Here is a 21,130-nt window from a genome sequence, read left to right on the forward strand (position 1 = left end):
GTCTCGATGTCCATCATCGGACACCCGTCCACAAAATGACCGGGTCCCCGCAACGCCAGCAGGCCAGCCCAGGCCTACCCGCCGCCCCAGTGGCGGGGAGTGGGTTGGACAATGTTCCTTAGGAGAAACAAATATAGACACAAATGATAGATGTCTAAGAGAGTCAAAACTAAGGTTGTGGTGAGAGAAGCTTGGAAAATCTCTTTAATGTCTAAATTAGGTGTCAGCTTTGTTTTCCCATGTTTCTCCTAAAATCCATTAGGAGAAATAAGAGTAGACACAACTGAGACATGAGAAATATCTAAGAATAAATTGATATTCTTATTAAGCTCTTGTTGTAGTATCATTAGTGTCTCAGATGTTTCACCTAGAATCCATTAGGAGAAATAAGAAAAGACACAACTGAGACATGATAAATATCTGAGAAAAGGAAAACAAAATGAGAAACTTAAAAGGACGTTGTCTTTATTGTCTTGCTGTGGGTTGTTTTTCTTTTCTTTTTTATGACATCAGTGTTTTTCACCTTTAATGGACAGGACCATTTGATAAGTAACCGGAGAGGCGAGAAGGGAACAGGCGCAGGAAAGTATACCTTTAGCCGGGACTTGAACTCGTGCTGTCTGAGGTGTTGCGCTGCCTCAATGTTGATGTGCTGTCCACAAGGCTATGGCTCTGACAGAGTTTTCCCTAAGCTCAGGATACTAAGGGCTTATTATCTCTTATACGTCTCATTTAGGTATCAGCTTTGCCTTCTGGTGCCAGCTGCATACATCTTGTCAAAAAAGTTTCTAAGTTACTATGCAACTATGCTAAGTAGTAGTTAAACAAAGGGCAATCAATCTTACTTTTCCAATTGAAATTAAATTACCCTTTTATGTAACTGACTTATATAAGTTATTACCAGGCTTGGGGGGAAAATAATTCTTGACTACCTTTTAAGACTAGTCTAAGAAGTTTTTCAACCAACACCGGATGTCTTACATTTTTATTTTAGGATAAACTTACATTTTAAATTTGTACTGATATTGTAAATACTGAAACTATCATTCAAAAAGCATTATGTGTTTCAGAATATCAAGGGTTATTCATTAAAATTGATCCTCAGTGCCCAGAAATTAATATGTAGTTATTCCAAACAATGATCAGACAAGTGTATGGTGTTTACTCTAGATCAATTATTTCTTAATAACAAATGTAATACTACAGTGCACCAGTGCTTCATGGTTGCAGCTTAACCTTTTTGTTCTTCATTTAACATTTCAAAGTTTATCTTGTACAACCCATTTAGCATGCATGTAAACATAGGTTGTTTTGTTCTTTGCATGTATTGTGCTTGATTGAAATGGCATGGATGAGTCACATATAAGCTACCCAGAGGGGGGAAAAAACTTTAACAATTCAAATGTTTCTGCGAGACATAAATGAGGATACATTAACATTAAATGGAGACTTTTGCTTAAGTCTTCTGTTTCTCACACTTGTCTCCTGAGACAAAAACTCTAACATTCTCATATTTGTCTCCTTTAAAGATTTAGAAGAGATCTAAACAACATGACACACTGTGCTCAGACTTTTCTTCTTAGCGAGAAACACTGGAGCTCTCACACGTTATCTTCATGTATCTGAAGATTCATAAGAGATCTCAACATCAGCACATACTGTGCTCAGATGTTTTTCTCTTCAGTAAGACTCTAAAGCTCTCACATTTGTCTCCTTTGAAGTTTAGAAGAGACCTCAACAACACACTGTGCTCAGACTTTTTCTCATAAACTAAAGACTCTGAACCTCTCACATTTATCTCCTCTATAGTTTTAGAAGAGACCTCAGTAAATAAGTTTAATTGTTGATACAATAAGAAAGCTGTACAGTCTATGTGCATAGGGCACATCATTTGTTTGACAAATGTGAAAGTGCCAGAGTCTTTAAGTAAGGAGAATATTCTAAGCAAAACGTGTGATGTTATTGAGATCTTTTATGAAACTTTAGACGTGACAAAAGTGAGTGTTCCAGAGTATCTAGCTGAGGAGAAAAGTCTGAGCACGGCATGTGATACTGTTGAGATCTCTTCTGAAACTTTAAAGGAGACAAATATAAGACATCCAGTCTCTCTAGCTAAGGAGAATAATCTGAGCACAGTGAGTGATGTTACTGAGATCTCTTCTGAAGCTTTAGAGGAGATAAATGTGAGAGTGTGAGTGTCTCTGGTTAAGGAGAATAATCTGAGCACAGTGAGTGATGTTACTGAGATCTCTTCTGAAGCTTTAGAGGAGATAAATATTAGAGTGTGAGTGTCTCTGGTTAAGGAGAATAATCTGAACACTGGGAGTGATTTATCTGAGATCTCTTATGAAGCTTTAGAGCAGATAAATGTGAGAGTGTAAGCATCTCTGGTTAAGGAGAATAATCTGAGCTCAGTGAGTGATGTAGCTGAGATCTCTTATGATGCTTTAGAGGAGATAAATATTATAGTGTGAGTGTCTCTGGTTAAGGAGAATAATCTGAGCACTGTGAGTGATGTATCCGAGATCTCTTATGAAGCTTTAGAGCAGATAAATGTGAGAGTGTAAGCATCTCTGGTTAAGGAGAATAATCTGAGCACAGTGAGTGATGTTACTGAGATCTCTTATGAAGCTTTAGAGGTTATAAACGTGAGAGTGTGAGTGTCTCTGGTTAAGGAGAATAATCTGAGCACAGTGGGAAATGTTACCTAGATCTCTTATGAAACTTTGGAGGAGACAAACATGAGAGAATAACATTTCTTGTCTCAGGAGAAACATGTGAGAAGCAGGAGACTTAGCCTTATGTCTCAATTTGATGTTCACTTGATCTCATTTCTGTCTAGGAGAAAGATATGAGTTGAGAAGGAGATCTCATGTTTGATTTTCCTTTCCTCTGGGTCCTGACCCATCAAGGGATGGACTCCACTTGACCTCTGAAGGTGTGCTGTGGTATTTGGCACCAAGATGTTTGGAGCAGATCCTTTAAGTCCTGTAAAATGTGAGGTGGAGCCTCCATGGATCGGACTTGTTTGTTCAGCACATCCCACAGATGCTCGATTGGATTGAGATCTGGGGAATTTGAAGGCCAAGACAATGCCTAAAACTCGTGCTCCTCAAACCCTTCCTGAACCATTTGTGTTTTATGGCAGGAGCATTATCCTGCTGGAAGAGCCACAGCTACCAGGAATACCATCCATCCATCCATCCATCTATTATCTTCCACTTATCCGGGGCCGGATCGCGGGGGCAACAGTCTAAGCAGAGACGCCCAGACTTCCTGCTCCCTAGCCACTTCCTCCAGCTCCTAAGGGGGGAACCCCGAGGCGTTCCCAGGCCAGCCGGGAGACATAATCCCTCCAGCGTGTCCTGGGTCTTTCCCGGGGCCTCCTCCCAGTGGGACGTGACTGGAACACCTCCCAGGGAAGGCGCCCAGGAGGCATCCGAAATAGATGCCCGAGCCACCTCAGCTGGCTCCTCTCGATGTGAAGGAGCAACGGCTGTACTCTGAGCTCCTCCCGAGGGACCGAGCTTCTCACCCTATCTCTAAAGGAGCACCCAGCCAGCCAGGGAAGAAAGCTAATTTCAGCCGCCTGTATCCGGGATCTTGTCCTTTCGTTCATGACCCACAGCTCATGACCATGGGTGAGAGTAGGAACGTAGATTGACCGGTAAATCGAGAGCTTCGCCTTACGGCTCAGCTCCTTCTTCACCCTGACAGATCGGTACATCGCCCGAATTACAACGGGGGACACTAAAATTATGATCCTAAAAGTTATTTCAGGGGACACTAAAGTTATTCAACTAAATATAAAAATAAAATGTATTCATTTGGTCATATTTAATTCTATAAACCATCCAAATTAAACTATCCAAATCTAATTTTGTTGCAATGTTGTCCTGTTTAACACTGTGATGCTGCTTTGAAACAATCGTCATTGTAAAAGCGCTATATAAATAAAGTTGATTGATTGATTGATTGATTACTGCAGATACTGCACCGATCTGTCTGTCAATCTCCCATTCCATCCTTCCCTCACTCGTGAACTCCTCCACTTGAGGCAAGAACTCTCCACCAACCTGAAGTGAGCAAGCTACCCTTTTCCGACTGAGAAGCATGGCCTCGGACTTGGAGGTGCTGATTCTCATCCCAGCCGCTTCACACTCGGCTGCAAACCCAGTGAATGCTGACGGTCCTGGTCTGAGGGTGCCAACACGATAACATCATCTGCAAAGAGCAGTGACAAAATCGCATGTTCCCCAAACCGGACACTCTCTGACCCTTGGCTGCATCTAGAAATTCTGTCCATAAAAATTATGAACAGAACCGGTGACAAAGGGCAGCCCTGCCGGAGACCAACATGCACCGGGAACAAATTTGACTTACTGCTGGCAATGTGAACCAAGCTTCTACTCTGGTCGTAAAGGGACCGTACACCCCTAAGCAAGGGGGCCCCGGACCCCATACTCACCGAGCACCAGGAATACAGTTTCCATTATAGGCTGAACATGGTCTGCAACAATGCTTAGGTAGGTGGTGCGTGTCAAAGTAACATCCACATGACACCCTGAATGGTCTGCGGCTATGCAGCCCCATACGCATCAGAACCAGTATTAACTTTCAATTTGAGCTCCAGTAGCTCGTCTGTTTGATCAGACCAAATCCTTACACTTGCCCATTTTTCCTGCTTCCAACACATCAATGTTGATGAGAAAATGTTCACTTGCTGCCTAATATATCCCATCCACTAACAGGAGCCGTGATGAAGAGATCATCAGTGTTATTCACTTCATCTGTCAGTGGTCATAATGTTATGCCTGATTAGTGTACGTTAACCTTATAACCACGGTCCACTGTAACATCCCGTAGTTACATATATCTGAATTAGGGGTGTCCATGGTTAACCGATTAACCGTTAAAAATTGCGTAACCGAGTGAAAAATTTTGCTCGGTTAAGTGGCGTCAATGACGTGCTTTGAATTTAGTTGTAATACATTTTTGCACCACTAGAGACCGCCAGAGCGCTCTCAGACATTTGTAATATCCACAAGAAGTCATGACCAGCTTTCTAACATGAAGTGGGCAAAGAAAAGTACAGCGTGGGAGCACTTTAAAATTGAGAGTGACGGGGCAAAATGCAAGTATTGGAATCATAAAACACGGGACGTGATGTTTAACTGTCCATTGTGCCAATGGATAGTATGCACATGAGGTTTGCCTCGATGTTGAGAGTGGCATGAGAGTTGTATCTCAAAAGTGGGAAAAGGTTTTTTTAAATTCTCTTCCTCTTTTTTTTTTTCCTTCGGGGGGGACACATCATCTGTAGTGTACCCTTGAATCAGGGGGTGTTTCAGCCATTCAACACTATACACCCTCATCAAAGGTGGCCAGCTACAGGGTGATCAAACCTGAGCTTGTGTCCCTTGCCCAAAAGAAAAAAAAGAAGAAAAAAGAAGAGAAAAAAAAAAACAAACAAAAAAAAAAAAACCCAGAGCTGACCTGGGGTTGTGACCTGGGTTCTCATGTGGGGTGTAGGGTGGGGGGATCAGTGAGTGGGTCATGTTGTTGCTCTTTGAGCCCAGCAAGGGTCTTTCCGCTTAATCCATATCCACTGGCTGCTTCTTTCGGCCACTTCAGAGACTGATCTAATTGTCTGCCGCAGAGTCTGTCCATGGATGCCAAGGTCTTTCAGCATTCTAATGGTGGAAGAAGCCATGAAACCTCTGCATCCCACTTCAACCGGATAGACTTTTGCTTTCCATCCTCGTTGTTGGACGTCTGCTGCCAGTTCTATATATCGCAGTTTCTTGCGCTCATAGGCCTCTTCTACTAAGTTCTCCCATGGGACCGTGAGCTCAATGATGTACACTGACTTCAATGAAGGGGACCAGAGTACCAAGTCTGGCCTAAGGGTGGTGACTGCTATCTCAGGTGGGAAGATTAGTTGCTGGCCAATATCAACTAGCATCTTCCAATCCCGGGCCATGGCTAGCTCTCCAGCTTCTGGTTTGGTAGGGGGATGGTTGGGCTTTTTCTGTCCCTCTCGGATGAAGGTTTGGGCCGTGATGGAATTGGCTGCTCTCAGGGGCAAGGAGTTGTTGGTATTTCTCTTGCTCTCAAGAGCTGCTGCCAGACTTTTCAGGACCTGGTTGTGTCTCCAGGTGTAACGACCTTGTGTGAGGCTGGTCTTACAACCGCTCAGGATGTGTTTGAGAGTCGCTGGAGTTGGGCAAAGGGGACAGGTTGGGTCCTCGCCATACCATTGGCAGAGGTTTTTTGGTGATGGGAGCACATCATAGGTAGCTCTGATGATGAAGCTGATATTGCTTGCCTCCATCTCCCAGAGCTCCCTCCAGCTGAGCTTTCTCCTCTCCAGGCCTTCCCACCTTATACATTGTCCCTGTTTAGCAAGAGAGACGATCTTTGCACTTCTTTGCACCTCCTCTTGACGGCGCACCTCCTCGACCACCATTTTCCTCCTCTCTGATGTTGAGGCCTTATGCCAAGTTGGCTTACTTGCTGTAAGGCCAAAGCCTCCTCTTCCCAACTGGACGTGCCCTACAATGTCACTGTGCCTCAGGGCTGATGTAGCTTGCTGCACCGCGTTGGATGGCGTCCATTTCCGTCCAGTTTCCAGGGATGGAACAGCATTACTGATGGTCTGGTCTTTGGAGTCCTTCAAAGTCATCTGAAGTCTTACTTTAGCGCACTTGTACTCTTCGGTAAGGCTTGTGATAGGCAATTCAAGGACCCCTCTGCCATAGAGGCTGATGTTAGTCAGACAGCGTGGGACGCCAAGCCATTTCTTTACGTATGAAGTCATGGTTCGCTCCATCTTCTCCACAGTTGTTATTGGGAGCTCGTAAATAGTGAGTGGCCACATTGCCCGAGGGAGAAGTCCAAATTGCAGGCACCAGAGCTTAAGCTTCCCTGGCAGTAAAGTGCTGTTGATTTTTTCCAGACTGTTGGTAATGTCCTGCCTTAGTTGCTTCACTTGATCTTTGTCCCTTAGGCTTGCATTGTACCACCTGCCCAGGCTTTTGACAGGTTGTTCAGACACTGTTGGTATTGGGTCGTCACCAATGCAGAACTTCACGTTTTTAAGCTGTCCCTTAACTATTGAGATGCTTCGTGACTTTTTCGGTTTGATTTTCATCCGGGCCCACTTGATGCTCTCCTGCAGTTTTCCAAGTAGCCGCCTGGTGCATGCTGCAGTAGTGGTCAGAATGGTCATGTCATCCATGTATGCTCGGATGGGTGGAAGACGGATCCCGTTCTTAGTTCGCTCACCCCCCACCACCCATCTTGAGGCCCTGATAATAACTTCCATGGCCATTGTGAAGGCCAGGGGTGAGATGGTACAGCCTGCCATAATGCCTACTTCGACGCACTGCCATGATGTTGTGAAGTCGGCCGTTGTGAAGCAAAGTTGCAGGTCTTCGAAGTAGGCTTTTACTAGACTAGTGACAGATGATGGAACTTGGAAGAAGTTGAAAGATTCCCAAAGGAGGTTATGAGGAACTGATCCAAAGGCATTGGCCAGATCAAGGAAAATGACATGGATGTCTCTTTTGTCTTTTTTCGCTGCTTGGATCTGGTGCCAGATCATACTGGAATGCTCCAAACAACCAGAAAACCCAGGAATGCCGGCCTTCTGTACAGATGTATCAATGTACTTGTTCTTCTCCAGATAGGTGGACAACCTCTGTGCTATCACGCTGAAAAAGATTTTCCCTTCAACGTTGAGAAGGCAGATTGGCCGGAATTGACTTATGTCTGTCGCGTCATTCTCCTTGGGAATTAGCACCCCTCCAGCCCTTCGCCACGCCTTAGGTATTATTCTCTTCTGCCACACTATCCTCATGAGCCTCCAAAGGTAGCGTAGAACATCTGGTGCATTCTTGTAGAGCTTATACGGTACTCCATTTGGCCCAGGGGCTGATGCCGATCTTGCGTGTCGTACTGTTCTCTCTACTTCCTTCCATTTTGGAGGGCCAGTCTCCAGATTGAATTCAGGAGGTTGAATAGGTGGGATGTCTTGCGGGATAACTATCTGTTCGTGCCTTTTCGTGTCATGGTGGACCTTTTCCAGATGTTTTTCCAATTCTTGCTTTGGAATTTTCAGGGTTCCGTTTTTTTCCTTAGCGAAGAGGTCTTTGACAAACTTGAAGGGGTTTTTGTAGAATCGAGTTCTTGTGTGTTCCTTCTTCTTGCGAAGTTTCCTCAAGTTTTCTGCTCTTCGCAAGGTTGCCAGCCGACACTTGATGTCCCCCTGGAGTAGCATGAGACCCTCTCTCTCTACCTCAGGGGCCTTCTTCCACTGCTTTCTCAGCTGCCTTCTCTCTTTGACCAACCTTTCGATCTCTTGCTGCCTCCTGGATTTGGCTGTTGCTGGTGTAGCTTTTTTACTTTTCCTTGTGTTCACTCCAAAGCGCTCTTCCCCGTAGTGGTAAATTAAGTTGCCCATCCTTTCCAGTTTTTTCTCTGCTGTGCCCACTTGTTGCTCCAGGATTTTTGTCAGATCATTGTTGACTATTTCCCACTCTCTCTTTTCAACAGTTTTGGGCCACTTCACACTCGGTCTGTGCCCTTTGATCTTTTCCTCTTTGGGAGGTCTCTGTAGTTGGGTGGGTTCCTCCACCTGCATTCCTGTGCTTGTATTACCCTCCTCAGTGACAGGGGTGCTGATGCTCTGCAAACTTTGGTTTTTTTCCAGTTGCTGTGCTTCAATCGACTGATTTGACTGGTTGCTTCGTAAGAAGTACTGGTCAATGCGAGGCCCTTGTCCCTGCTCTCTCAAGCACCCTCTCTTTCCTTGGTGGGTCCTTAACCCCCTGTATGATGTTATTTTTTCCCAGCCACAGGTGCACATTTGAAGTGAGTGTCCTGTTGCCGCTGTGGTTGTCTCATGTGCCGTGTTCTTACTCGTAGTCATGTCCGTTCCTGGGTCTGTAACCATGCTGTCAGTCATTGAGCCATCTTGCGCCCCCACTCTCGCAGGCTCTAGGGGTATGTTCCTTTGTTTACTTTCTGTAGCATTTTGCGGGTGTCTCCAACTCACTTAAACCGTGTTGGAGACTGCCACCATGGGTAGCTAGCCCATGACAGCCCCAGTGGGGTCTATTCCCTCCAGTCAGCTGTCTCTCCAAGCAGTCACACAGACTTTCCTATGTTGTCAGCTGTCCTTTCACAGCGGTCACTGGACAAGTCCAGATACTCAGAATCATAAAACACGGGACGTGATGTTTAACTGTCCATTGTGCCAATGGATAGTATGCACATGAGGTTTGCCTCGATGTTGAGAGTGGCATGAGAGTTGTATCTCAAAAGTGGGAAAAGGTTTTTTTAAATTCTCTTCCTCTTTTTTTTTTCCTTCGGGGGGGACACATCATCAGTAGTGTACCCTTGAATCAGGGGGTGTTTCAGCCATTCAACACTATACACCCTCATCAAAGGTGGCCAGCTACAGGGTGATCAAACCTGAGCTTGTGTCCCTTGCCCAAAAGAAAAAAAAGAAGAAAAAAGAAGAGAAAAAAACAAACAAACAAAAAAAAAAAAAAACCCAGAGCTGACCTGGGGTTGTGACCTGGGTTCTCATGTGGGGTGTAGGGTGGGGGGATCAGTGAGTGGGTCATGTTGTTGCTCTTTGAGCCCAGCAAGGGTCTTTCCGCTTAATCCATATCCACTGGCTGCTTCTTTCGGCCACTTCAGAGACTGATCTAATTGTCTGCCGCAGAGTCTGTCCATGGATGCCAAGGTCTTTCAGCATTCTAATGGTGGAAGAAGCCATGAAACCTCTGCATCCCACTTCAACCGGATAGACTTTTGCTTTCCATCCTCGTTGTTGGACGTCTGCTGCCAGTTCTATATATCGCAGTTTCTTGCACTCATAGGTCTCTTCTACTAAGTTCTCCCATGGGACCGTGAGCTCAATGATGTACACTGACTTCAATGAAGGGGACCAGAGTACCAAGTCTGGCCTAAGGGTGGTGACTGCTATCTCAGGTGGGAAGATTAGCAATGCAATGCTTACCACATTTTTCAGGCTATAAGTCGCTCCGGAGTATAAGTCGCATCAGTCAAAAAATGCGTCATGAAGAGGAAAATAACATAATTCGCACTGGACTATAAGTCGCATTAGGGCAGAAGCAGAGCGGGAGCTGCGCACGCTGTGCATAACGGAGCAGAAGAAAGAAAGTTTGAAGTGAGAAACTTGTGAGGGACTAGCGAAAAGCAGAGGTTACTTTAACTGTAATGAAGAAAACAAAAAAAGCTAATTGCGGACTGAAAGCAAGATGGCCAGAGCTGAAGGAACGAGTCCACAGATGCTTGAACTCTCTGCTGGGAGAGGCAGCCGCGCAAGTCAAACGCTGTGTGAATCATTCTCGGCTGCATATTTTACTACATGCATATTTTCTCTGCTGCTCTGCTGCATATTTTACTACATGCCCTAATCCTGCAGGCGCCCTCGCAGCCACTTGCATTGCTCGTGAACTGGAGCGCATCTCATCCTAATTTAACGAAACTCAGCGTAGGCCTCACAGACATGAAATATATCTTAAGAAAGCTTGAAATGTCTTTTAACAATTTAAAACGAAAAGAAATAGGCTACTCTCTGATTATGTAATCCATGATGTGCATTTCTCTCTATAGGCGCGTTCACTACGGAGATGGCGGTCGTCAAATTAATAAACTAAAAATAATAACCCTGAGTCTGACGCACACTATGGTTAACCGAGTATTAACCGCTAAGGGCCTCGGTTAACGGTTAATGAAAAACTTGAAAACGTGCAGCCCTAATCTGAATAATATGAGGGGCCCACCAACTATTCTCTTAACACTGCCAAAACATAGCTTAGTATTTTTCCCAGTATATTGTCACAAACGATAGGAGACCAAATGCAATTCTTATACCTTTATATAAAGTAAAAGTTTAAGGTACACCAGAAAATAATTAACGTAATACATTTAAATGAAAATGAAAATAAATTGAAATAATACCAGTAAGTCAAAGAAATATAAACACCAAGATGGTCCGTGATACAATTTAATATAACAAAAATGCATAGGACAATGAAAATATGAAATGTTTCTCAGATTAGCTCAGGGTTGTAGATGAGTGATTATTAAGGTAAGTATGAAATCACTACAGTGAAAGGATCGAAAATAGTCAAAGTTAAAGATGATGTCCAAATACTGATGATGTTGGAAAACCCCCACTCAAACCAAACCAATATGAATCTCTTGAAGTGTTCTTCAGATAATCCACCGAAACATTAATAATCCACAGAGTCAGGATTTGACATTCCATCAGGAAACACAATGAGAACCATCCATGGGTTAGGAGTCACCTGCTATCTATATCTGTGGAGCCTATAATTCATGCAGATTCAGCACAACAATATACAAATATGGTAAACTTTAAAGAGTCCATCTATAAAAAGACAGGAAAAAAAATCCTGAAAAAAATAAGGGTGAATATATGTATAAGATACAAGGGTAACAGCTAACACTGTTATAACCTTAACCTCTACTTGATACAAATGTATATCTCTTTTGAAAATATTATTTATTGGCCCTCATATTGCCTACCAGTGCAAATTAAAAAAAGTGTAGTTAAAACACAACAAATTGACATAGAACAATCAGCTTCATAGTCATACCTGCAAACTAGTTGTTACAAACCTTGGTGTAGATGAAACTCACAAAGGCGAAGGAGAACTTAGAACAGTAATCTCTAATAAACTGATACACATGAAACACCATGTAATAAAGTTCATAGGAAGGAGGCGGGAAGTGGCGAACATTCAACAACTTTTATTAAATAAACAATACGAAAGTAAACCGCGGGCAGCCCCTCACGGATGACTGCCCACACACACATAACAAAACATAAATAAAACTCAACGTAAAATCCAGGCATGGTCCTCTCTCGTCCTTGACTGGTGTCGCTCGTCCTTAAATGCCTCCAAGCTCCCTCATGAGAGGACTCGAGACCGGTGTGGCTCACAGGTGATGCTCTTTCGCAATCACGTCCTCGGTCTCACTCGCTCCTCCCATGTCTCTCGCTCGTTCACCTCGCCACACACCACTTTACAGGAACGTCGACGGACAAACACTGAGGGGAAACTGAGAACTAAATACACAGGGTAAACGAGGTGATTAACAGGACACAGGTGATGGTTATAACTAATTAGACAAACAGGGGAGAAACTAGGTCACAGGGGAATAAACTCAAAACACAAAGAACACATGAGACAGAGCATACGTGTAACACTAGTCACTTTTAGGCGAAATTCGCCGTTTTGAATCAAAACGTCATTTATTTGTAATGTAACCTTCAAATAGGCGTGTCCTCGTGCCATAATGGAACATCTAACGAGGGAGGGTGGGGGCTCAGGAGGAGGGCGTGGAAAGACAAGGGAGGAAACAGAAAGTCCAAAACAAAGGAAACCAGTCCAACAAAAAGGGGAAGTCCATGGGGGGCATGGAGGACGGGAGGATCCAATGGGGAGCCTGGAGCAGGAGCCAGATGGCACAGAGACCAGCCAGGACGAGGCCCCAGCGCAGAGTCAATGGTGGGAGGAGCCACGGAGGAGACGACTGGGAGGAGGATGATGCCCTGGGGATGACCAAAGGAGAAGCCTCTGATGGAGCCGAGGAGCCCCCGTGACGCAGATGGTCCTGGAGACCAAGAGGAATACGCAGCGACGAGCACCCGAGGTGGAACCAGGGAACCAGAGGACAGCGGCTGATCCGGTTGGCTACCAAACTATCACCCCATCGGCCATGGGACTGCGCCAGCGACCTCCAGCCTGGCTACTCTACCTAAGGACCGCATCTATCCTCTGTCCATCCCGGAACAGAAGGCCATGGAGGAGTATGTACACGAAGCGCTACAGCAAGAGTTCATCCGTCTATCGACCCTCCCCTGCCGCTTCGAGCTTTTTCTTCGTGGCCAAGAAGGACGGAGGCGTGCGACCGTGTATCGACTACAGTCACCTGAATTCTCAGACCGTCAAGTTTAGTTATCCCCTTCCTCTAGTCCCATCCGCCCTAGAACAGCTCCGTGGGGCCACCATCTTCTCCAAGCTCGATCTCAGAAGTGCCTACAACCTCATTTGCATTCGCAAGGGAGACGAGTGGAAGACAGCCTTCATCACTCCCTCAGGTCACTATGGATATCGTGTGGGCCGTATGGGCTGTCCAACTCACCCTCCGTCTTCCAAAATTACATGAATGAGGTATTTTGTGAATTCTTAAACAAGTTTGTCATCGTCTATATCGATGATATCCTCATCTATTGTAGTGACTTGAGGGAGCATTTAGGAGCATGTCTGTCAAGTCCTGCAAAAGCTTTGAGACTATCACCTTTATCTCAAGCTCGAAGTGCGAGTTCCATGTCTCCACTGTCCAGTTTCTTGGGTACATCATAGACAACCATGGAGTCAAGATGGACCAGAGGAAGGTGGACACCATCACCCATTGGCCACAGCCCAACACCATCAAAGAGCTGCAGCGCTTCCTGGGATTCGCCAACTTCTACCGCCGCTTCATAAAGAATTACAGCCTGCTCAGCTCCTAACTCACCTCTCTGCTCCAAAACCGGCCCAAGTCTCTGTCCTGGACTCCATCGGCCATGGAGGCCTTCCACCAGCTGAAGAACGCCTTCCAGTCCACTCCGATGCTGGTCCATCCCAATCCTTATCTTCCGTTCATCATCGAAGTGGATGCCTTATCGACCGGGGTCGGAGCGGTTCTGTCTCAGCGGCAGGGGACACCCTCACGACTCCATCCATGCACCTTCTTCTCCAGGAAGCTATCCTCGGCGGAGCAGAACTATGACATTGGCAACCGGGAGCTCCTGGTGATCAAGCTCGCTCTGGAGGAATGGAGATACTAGAGGGAGCAGAACATCCATTTGAAGTCATCACCGATCATCGTAACCTTGAATACCTTCATGACGCCAAGAGGCTGAATCATCGTCAGGCCCGCTGGGCCCTCTTTTTCACCAGATTTAATTTCAAGGTGACGTACCGCCCAGGGAACCATAGCAACCGGGCGGATGCCCTTTCTTGTCTCCACCAAGCCGACCCTGAGCCCGAGCACCTTGAAACCATCCTCCCTCCAGCCATGGTTGTCAGCCCGATCCAGTGGGCGCTCCACGAACAGATCCAACAGGAAAACGCCCAACAGCCTGCTCCGCCGTGAGGTCCAGAAGGGCGCCTCTATGTCCCACCTCTCCATTGCCTGCCCCTTCTGGACTTGGCTCATTCTTCACCGGGCTCTGGACACCTAGGCAGGAGAAGGACCCTCTAGCTCCTTCGTCACTGTTACTGGTGGCCCGCCATGCCTCGGGACATCTCCCGATTCGTCAAGGGATGTTCAGTCAGCGCCAATGCCAACACCTCTAGGAGACCTCCCCGAGGGCAAGCTGGTCCCTCTTCCGATCCCCGAGCGTCCATGGAGCCATCTGGTGATCGACTTCATGACCGACCTGCCATCATCCCAAGGATTCACCTGTATCCTAGTCGTAGTCGACCGATTTTCGAAGTCCTGCAAACTCATCCCCTTCAAAGGTTTACCTACCGCGTTGGAAACTGTGGAGGCACTCTTCACACAAGTCTTCCGACATTTTGGGCTTCAATAAGACATCGTTTCCGACCGAGGACCCCAATTCATCTCTAGAGCGTGGACCGCTTTCTTCCGTATCCTAGGGGTATCCATCAGCCTCTTATCAGGTTACCATCCTCAGACTAATGGCCAGACTGAATGGAAGATCCAGCAGATCGGGAGATTCCTGAGGGTATACTGCAACCAGAATCAGGAGAGCTGGAGCCAGTATCTGCCCTGGGCCGAAAATGCCCAGAATTCACTCCAGCAGTCCACCACAAGGCTCACCCCATTCCAATGTATCCTCGGCTACCAACCACTGCTCTTCCCCTGGACGGGTGAGCCCTCGGAGGTCCCAGCGGTGGATTACTGGTTCCGCCAGAGCGAGAGGGTCTGGGACTCAGCGCACATAATATTAAGCCAAACGCAGACCCACGCCGCGATACCAGCCAGGCCAGAAGGTCTGGCTCTCCACGAGGGACATCCGTCTCCGGCTGTCATGCCGTAAGAGTCCCCAGTACATCAGACCGTTCATGGTAGACAGGCAGCTGAACAAAGTCACCTATCGCCTTCACCTTCCTCCCACCTACAGAATATCCCATTCATTTCATGTGTCATTATTCAAGCCCTTCACTGAACCTGTCCCTTCTTCACCCACAGATCCTGGTGATGGTGCCGTACCTCCTCCTCTTACCATCGACGAGGACTCATCAGTCTACCGGGTGAGCACCATCCTCGACTCACGGCGACGGGGTTCCCGGATGGAATACCTGGTAAATTGGGAGGACTATGCTGCCCTACAAAGCAAAAAGGCAGTAACTACGCAGAGTGCAGAACTGAGAAAAATGACTTTAAAGTTATCCTGTCATCCAGCCTAAGTAGTTGTAGGTAGATTATTGGACATGTGGCTTTTTTGTTACTTTATATTAGTTTTATTTTTGTACATATCAATCCTCATTTTTAATTTGGTATTTTACCCCTATTTTGCAGTTACTGTATTCTTGCTTTGTATTACTTACCAAAAACGTGGCACCATGCCAAGGAAAAAGGCAGTAACTACAGATTCTCCAAGAACTATTTTGCCACAACTTGGGCTCTGGGTGTGTTAGATATATTACTGTATTTTACTGTATTTGAAATAATTGGAACCATTTGTTTTTCTGAACATGGATATACCAAACCCAAATTAATTTGACCATTTTAGGTCAATATTTTCCACCCGGAAGCTGTTCTGGTGCTGAAACGGCTGCTTAAAGTCTCACATTGCTAAGCTGTATCAAGGCCCAAATGGGGACAATTTATTTTGAATAGGACCACATTATTATGTGTGAGTATTAGATTAATGTGTCTCTGGGGGTGTTTCTCAATCTGTAATGTAGTATCTGCTATACCTACAAATCACATTCATGTTAAAGCATTGCAAAACAACTTTTCTTTGGAGCAATATAGGCAAGTTAAACTCCAATTCAACAGAGCAAAACAAAATCATGTTGCCTAAGTGTTTCTAACGCTTTTTGTACTCTTATGATGATAACTAAGATAAACAAGTTGATGATTTTATATGGTGCAGTATCTGTTTCAGTAGGTTTATAAACATAAAGTACTGAATGAAATGAATACATGGGACAGATATTTCAAATTAGTAAACATACATTTAATAATAGATTGTGTGTGTGTATATATATATATAAATAAATAAATAAATAAATAAATAAATAAATAAATAAATAAATAAATAAATAAATAAATAAATGAATGAATGAATGAATAAATAAATAAATAATGATGATAATAATAATACAAATAATTGATGAACACCACATTTCATATGGTTATTACTCCTCATCCTCCAAAACATTGCTCACAGGCAGGGAATACCAGAACACCCTCCTGTTTGGTGGCATGAGGTGACAAAGATTACAGAGGATGTCTCTCTTCTTGACCTCCTCAACCCCTCTATTCTGTGGTCGCAAAAGAGTGGGCACCTTCAGCGAGAATTTCTTCATGAGGAAGTCCAATTCCATAAATTCATTCTCCGTATGGGACAGCTTGTAAAAGAGGCTCTTGGAGCCACGCCGCACCTGTATCTCCGCCATCTCCCCAAGCTTTGGTGCTTGCGCTTTCTTGACCTTGACGGTGGAGTGGCCATCCCTCCAATCTAGCACATTGGCATTCTCCAATTTGATAACATCCACCTTCCTGGAGTTGGAGCTTGCCACAACACTCACAAAGTCCTCAAAGTCGTAGACCACACCACCTGGACGGCTCCTCATTTGCTGCTCGACACCATGGTGGAAACTGTCTGCGCTCATGAACGTGTGTCCCCTCTCAAAAAACTTTAGTGTGATGTCCTCCTGTGAAATGGTGTCACTGTTCACAAGAGTGACAAGTGAGGATAGAAGGCACCAGTTCTTATTCTGTGCACTGCAGTTGTCCACCCAGAATATGGTGTGGCGTACATCCCGCTCCTTCTCCAATGCAGTTGTATATGCTGATGTAATTTCCGCGGCACTTCGCCCAGCCATTCCCTCGTGCCACAATACAGAGATGGTGTTTTTTTTGTTTGTTTTTTTCCCCACTGAGGCAAATGTTTCGTGGTATGCCACGATGCGACGAGTAAATACTGCTGACTTGACTCCTGGCATCCGTGGCAGCATTATCACCTTCTGGAGGTCCACACTCCGAACTGATGTCATGTCCGGCCAGTCCCTCTCTGCATCTGCCTGGTAGCTTTGGCGGCTCTCTAGGGCAGACTGCTTATGTTTGTTCCACCTTAGGCACTCTGGGCAATCTGAGCTTTCAGTCTCCCCTGTGTGGCAGTTCACATGTTCTGCATGTTCCAAACAGTCCTCACATTGCTCCTCCCCAAGTTTGGCAAAGCTGATTTTTTTGTCTTTTACCATCTTCCTGTATGCTTCATAGGAGCAGGCGTTTCCTTTATCCAGGTAGTCTGAATGCATCATCTTAATTGTGATGTCACTTGGCAGGTACCGTCGATTTGGGGCATGCTCCCGTCTGTAATGGCTCACACAAGGATGGAAGGACTCAATGTGGTCATCAAGGGTCTTCACGTCTATCTTGTTGACTGCAGCCTGCCTTCCTCTCTGGTCCTTGGATGGAACCAGTGGCCTGGTGTTCGACTTCCCCATCATGGAAATAACGAGACTGTCATTTTTAGGGTGGTAGCCCAATGATGACAGGAAAAACATTTTGCAGACCTGTCTTGGCTCTCCTTTCTGGTTTTGCAGGCGGTAGATAAATGAGCGGCCACGGCGACTTTCTGGGCCGGTTGTTATTCTTTTGGTTGGCATTGGGGTAACTGAGTAAAACATCCATGATCGTCTTTCTGTGTAGGTCATCTCCCAGTACTGACTCCATATCTCCCTCCGTCTTTCCTCTGAAATATGGTCTGTACACCTTTTTCGACATTTGGCACCACATGGCTCTCTCATTGGTGGTCGACGTGATTCAACATCAGGCTGTGGCCCTGGCTGTGGCTCTGGCTGGGGCTCTGGCTGGGGCTCTGGCTGGGGCTCTTGCACTTGTTCTCCTGGGTCTCCAAGTTCCACTTCAGTCTGTGCCATCGTAGGGGTTGGGACATAATCTAGGTCTGTAATGTCATCATATAAGCTGTCCACGCTGGTGGTATCCAGGAAAGTGTCCAGGATGGTCCACTCCATTGTTTCAGCGGGGGGCAGGACTTGCTGCCTCTTTGATGGAATACCTACATGTGTATCTTAAATGAAAAAGAGAGAAAATTAGTGGCATGAATGTAAATCCACATCTGTCTGTGTCTGTCTGTCTGTCTGTGTAGGCTACTGCAACAAATTATTATTATTATTATTATTAGTATTATTAGTATTTATTATTAATTATTATTATATGGACCTACAGGACAACATCTTCACTCTGATCAACATATGTAGGCTATATATCGATGTCTGTATATCATAATATTTAATTGTACAGGGAATAATTTTAATAAAGTTTAATTAATTAATAAATGCCTAAATAATGACTAACACAATAATAAATTAATAATTTTTAACCCTTAATGAAAATGAAGAAAGAAAAGCCAACATACAAAAAACGCAGCCTGGCTTTATAAGTTACATTAGGTTGTAAGTTGTATTATCCTACAATAATAGGATAAAACAGAAGCTTGCAGTAATGCAGAGGGAAACATTTTCATAGGTTAATATAATTAAGGGGAATCCAAATTAAATATATAATTTTATATTTAGAAGAACAAACCGTGCAATAAATAAATGCTTAGGAACAGGAACCAATGTGTTGAGCCTGAGCGCTAAGGGGGGTCGTAAATAACTGCCGACTCGCTCTGCAGAAGTTTGTTTTTGTTGAAAGCATGATGCTTACAGTAAAGAGAAAGGTGTCAGTTTTGCTCACAACTCACTAATTTCTTTAAACAGCGGACATAGTCTTTAAACAGCGGACATAGTCTTCAAACAGCGGACGCGAAGAGAGTGCGTTTTAAGTTGAACAGACACCTGTTGCCGTTTCTCTGTCTGTTCGTTAGTAAGATAATTCGAAAAGTACTGTACGGATTTGGATGACATTTTCGGACAACATGGGTATTAGGACAAGGAACAGATGACTACATTTTGGTGGTGATCCGGAACACGGGACATTTGGAATTTGTAATGCTACATTGACCGCGGTTATTATGCTCTCCGAGTGCTTTTCTAGTTATTGAATATTTTTCCACCGCTGATTGGATTATAACTTTGTGTCATGAACAACAAAATGATGACATGGCATCGGCGATGATGTGAAGTTACAGAGGATAAAGTTACAGCTAGGAGCAGGGAGGATCAGGGGGAGGTAAGCAAAGCTATTTGAAACATCGCCTGTTAATTAGCATAATGCTTTCTGAATGGACCTCTGAGAGGAAGTCCCGCCCTGGCGGCTGACAGGTGTTTATATTGTGATAGCCTAGCCTCTAAATGTTTAATCTGTCACTGTTACTTACCATTCTCCGGGTATTTTCTTTTCAACGCCAGTTCGACCATCTTCTTTCCCCTGCTTTGTGCCATCTCAAACAAAATTTGTGGGAAGTTAGAAGGGTGAAATCGCAAATGTTAAAACCGTCTCGTGAGGATGCCGCTAAATCAGCTGTGTGTGTTCACCATGGAAACAGTAACTGCGCTGCGTAGCAACACGGTTATTTTTTGTTGGGTAAAACAAAACAAGAATACAGTAATGGATGTTACTGTACTCATGCTTTGTTTCACTAGGCCTTTTTGCAGTTACTGTACAAACGACTACCATTTTTCACCAAAACGACACACATTTGAGATAATATTTTTTGTCACATAACAAAGGATGCCTTGAATGTCATGAAAATGATAATAACTCATTTTTGACCAAAAATGCAGTTACTGCCTTTTTGTTTTGTAGGGCAGTATGGTCCTGAGGAGCGGAGCTGGATCTCCAGGAATGATGTGCTGGACCCTAACCTTCTCACTCAGTTTCAAGACCCTGACCGACCCGCTCCTCCGGGCCGTGGTAGACCCCGTCGCTGCCCGTCCCAACCGTCAGGAGCCACCCGTGGAGGAGTGGATACTGTCACGCCCTCACAACCATTAGACACTGCCACACCCACTCGTTCCCCATCACCTGAATTCTGAACACCTGGGCACCAGCACCAGTAACCACTACATAAGCACTCCTCACCTTCACAACCACTGTCTGGTCTTGCACCGATCCCATCATTGACTACCTGTCCTTACTAGAAGCCATCACCTGTAACCATCTTCGTCTTCATCGTTTTCCTCGTCTTCACCATCATCGTCTTCACCTCCATCGTCTGAGTGTCACCATCCATCTAAGTATCACCTGTGTCCGTTACCTCTGATAATAAACTTTGCACTTGCACTAATTCATCTGTGTCCTCGTCTGTGTCTGACAACTATAGTGTCTTATTTTAACTGAATTTATTAATCAAATGTGATGCAAACATTTAATAAGATAACGCCCTGGGGTAAATATTATGAATTATAAAACTGATGAGAATATTACTTCAGAATCAATAGATTTATACCACCAAAAATCCCCCATACATTGTACAGTAAATACAATTTGCTATGTCCTCTACCTGACAGGCCCGAAGTTAATCAATATCAAATCAAACTGTGAAATTTGTGACAATGCAACACTATAGTGTAAATGTTTTTTACTTGAAGCAAATGTTACCTTTTACCTTTATTTTCTTGTCAGAGTGCACCAAAATGCTTTGTTTACATGTTAAAAACACAAAAATGTTCTACTGGGAGGCAATGCCCCAGATCCCGCTAAAAGTATTTAATTCTGAAAAACGTCTCGGGTTATGAATATAACCCATGTTCCCTGAGAGGGAACGAGACACTGCGTCATCGTAGATGACACATCGGGGAACGCCCTCGGCGTGACGCTGCTGAGTTCATATCAAAAAAGTCCAATCTTGATTGGTGTTGCGTAATGACGTAACGAGTGACGGCATACCCGGAGGTATAAAGGGACG

At 44.9% G+C, this 21,130-nt stretch overlaps 1 protein-coding gene across 1 annotated transcript; it reads right to left on the reverse strand.

Moving 5' to 3' along the window:
• Window positions 1-16,410: 16,410 nt before the first annotated feature.
• LOC137055537 (uncharacterized) lies at window positions 16,411-20,011 on the reverse strand. Its single transcript, XM_067429355.1, has 2 exons — window positions 19,601-20,011; window positions 16,411-18,346 (listed from the first exon to the last, which is right to left on the reverse strand). Exons 1-2 carry the CDS (start codon window positions 19,662-19,664, stop codon window positions 16,446-16,448), a joined length of 1,965 nt encoding a protein of 654 aa, XP_067285456.1. The 5' UTR covers window positions 19,665-20,011; the 3' UTR covers window positions 16,411-16,445.
• Window positions 20,012-21,130: the final 1,119 nt, after the last annotated feature.

This window comes from Pseudorasbora parva, chromosome 2 (genome assembly GCF_024679245.1).
Source record: "Pseudorasbora parva isolate DD20220531a chromosome 2, ASM2467924v1, whole genome shotgun sequence".
Lineage (NCBI taxonomy): Eukaryota > Metazoa > Chordata > Actinopteri > Cypriniformes > Gobionidae > Pseudorasbora > Pseudorasbora parva.

Excerpts from the sequence above, each read along its gene's own strand:
- LOC137055537 (XM_067429355.1), bottom strand. The coding sequence starts at position 19,664 with ATGGCACAAAGCAGGGGAAAGAAGATGGTCGAACTGGCGTTGAAAAGA. Across the intron at positions 18,347-19,600 it reads AAGAAAATACCCGGAGAATG|ATACACATGTAGGTATTCCA; the intron begins GTAAGTAACAGT and ends TTTTCATTTAAG.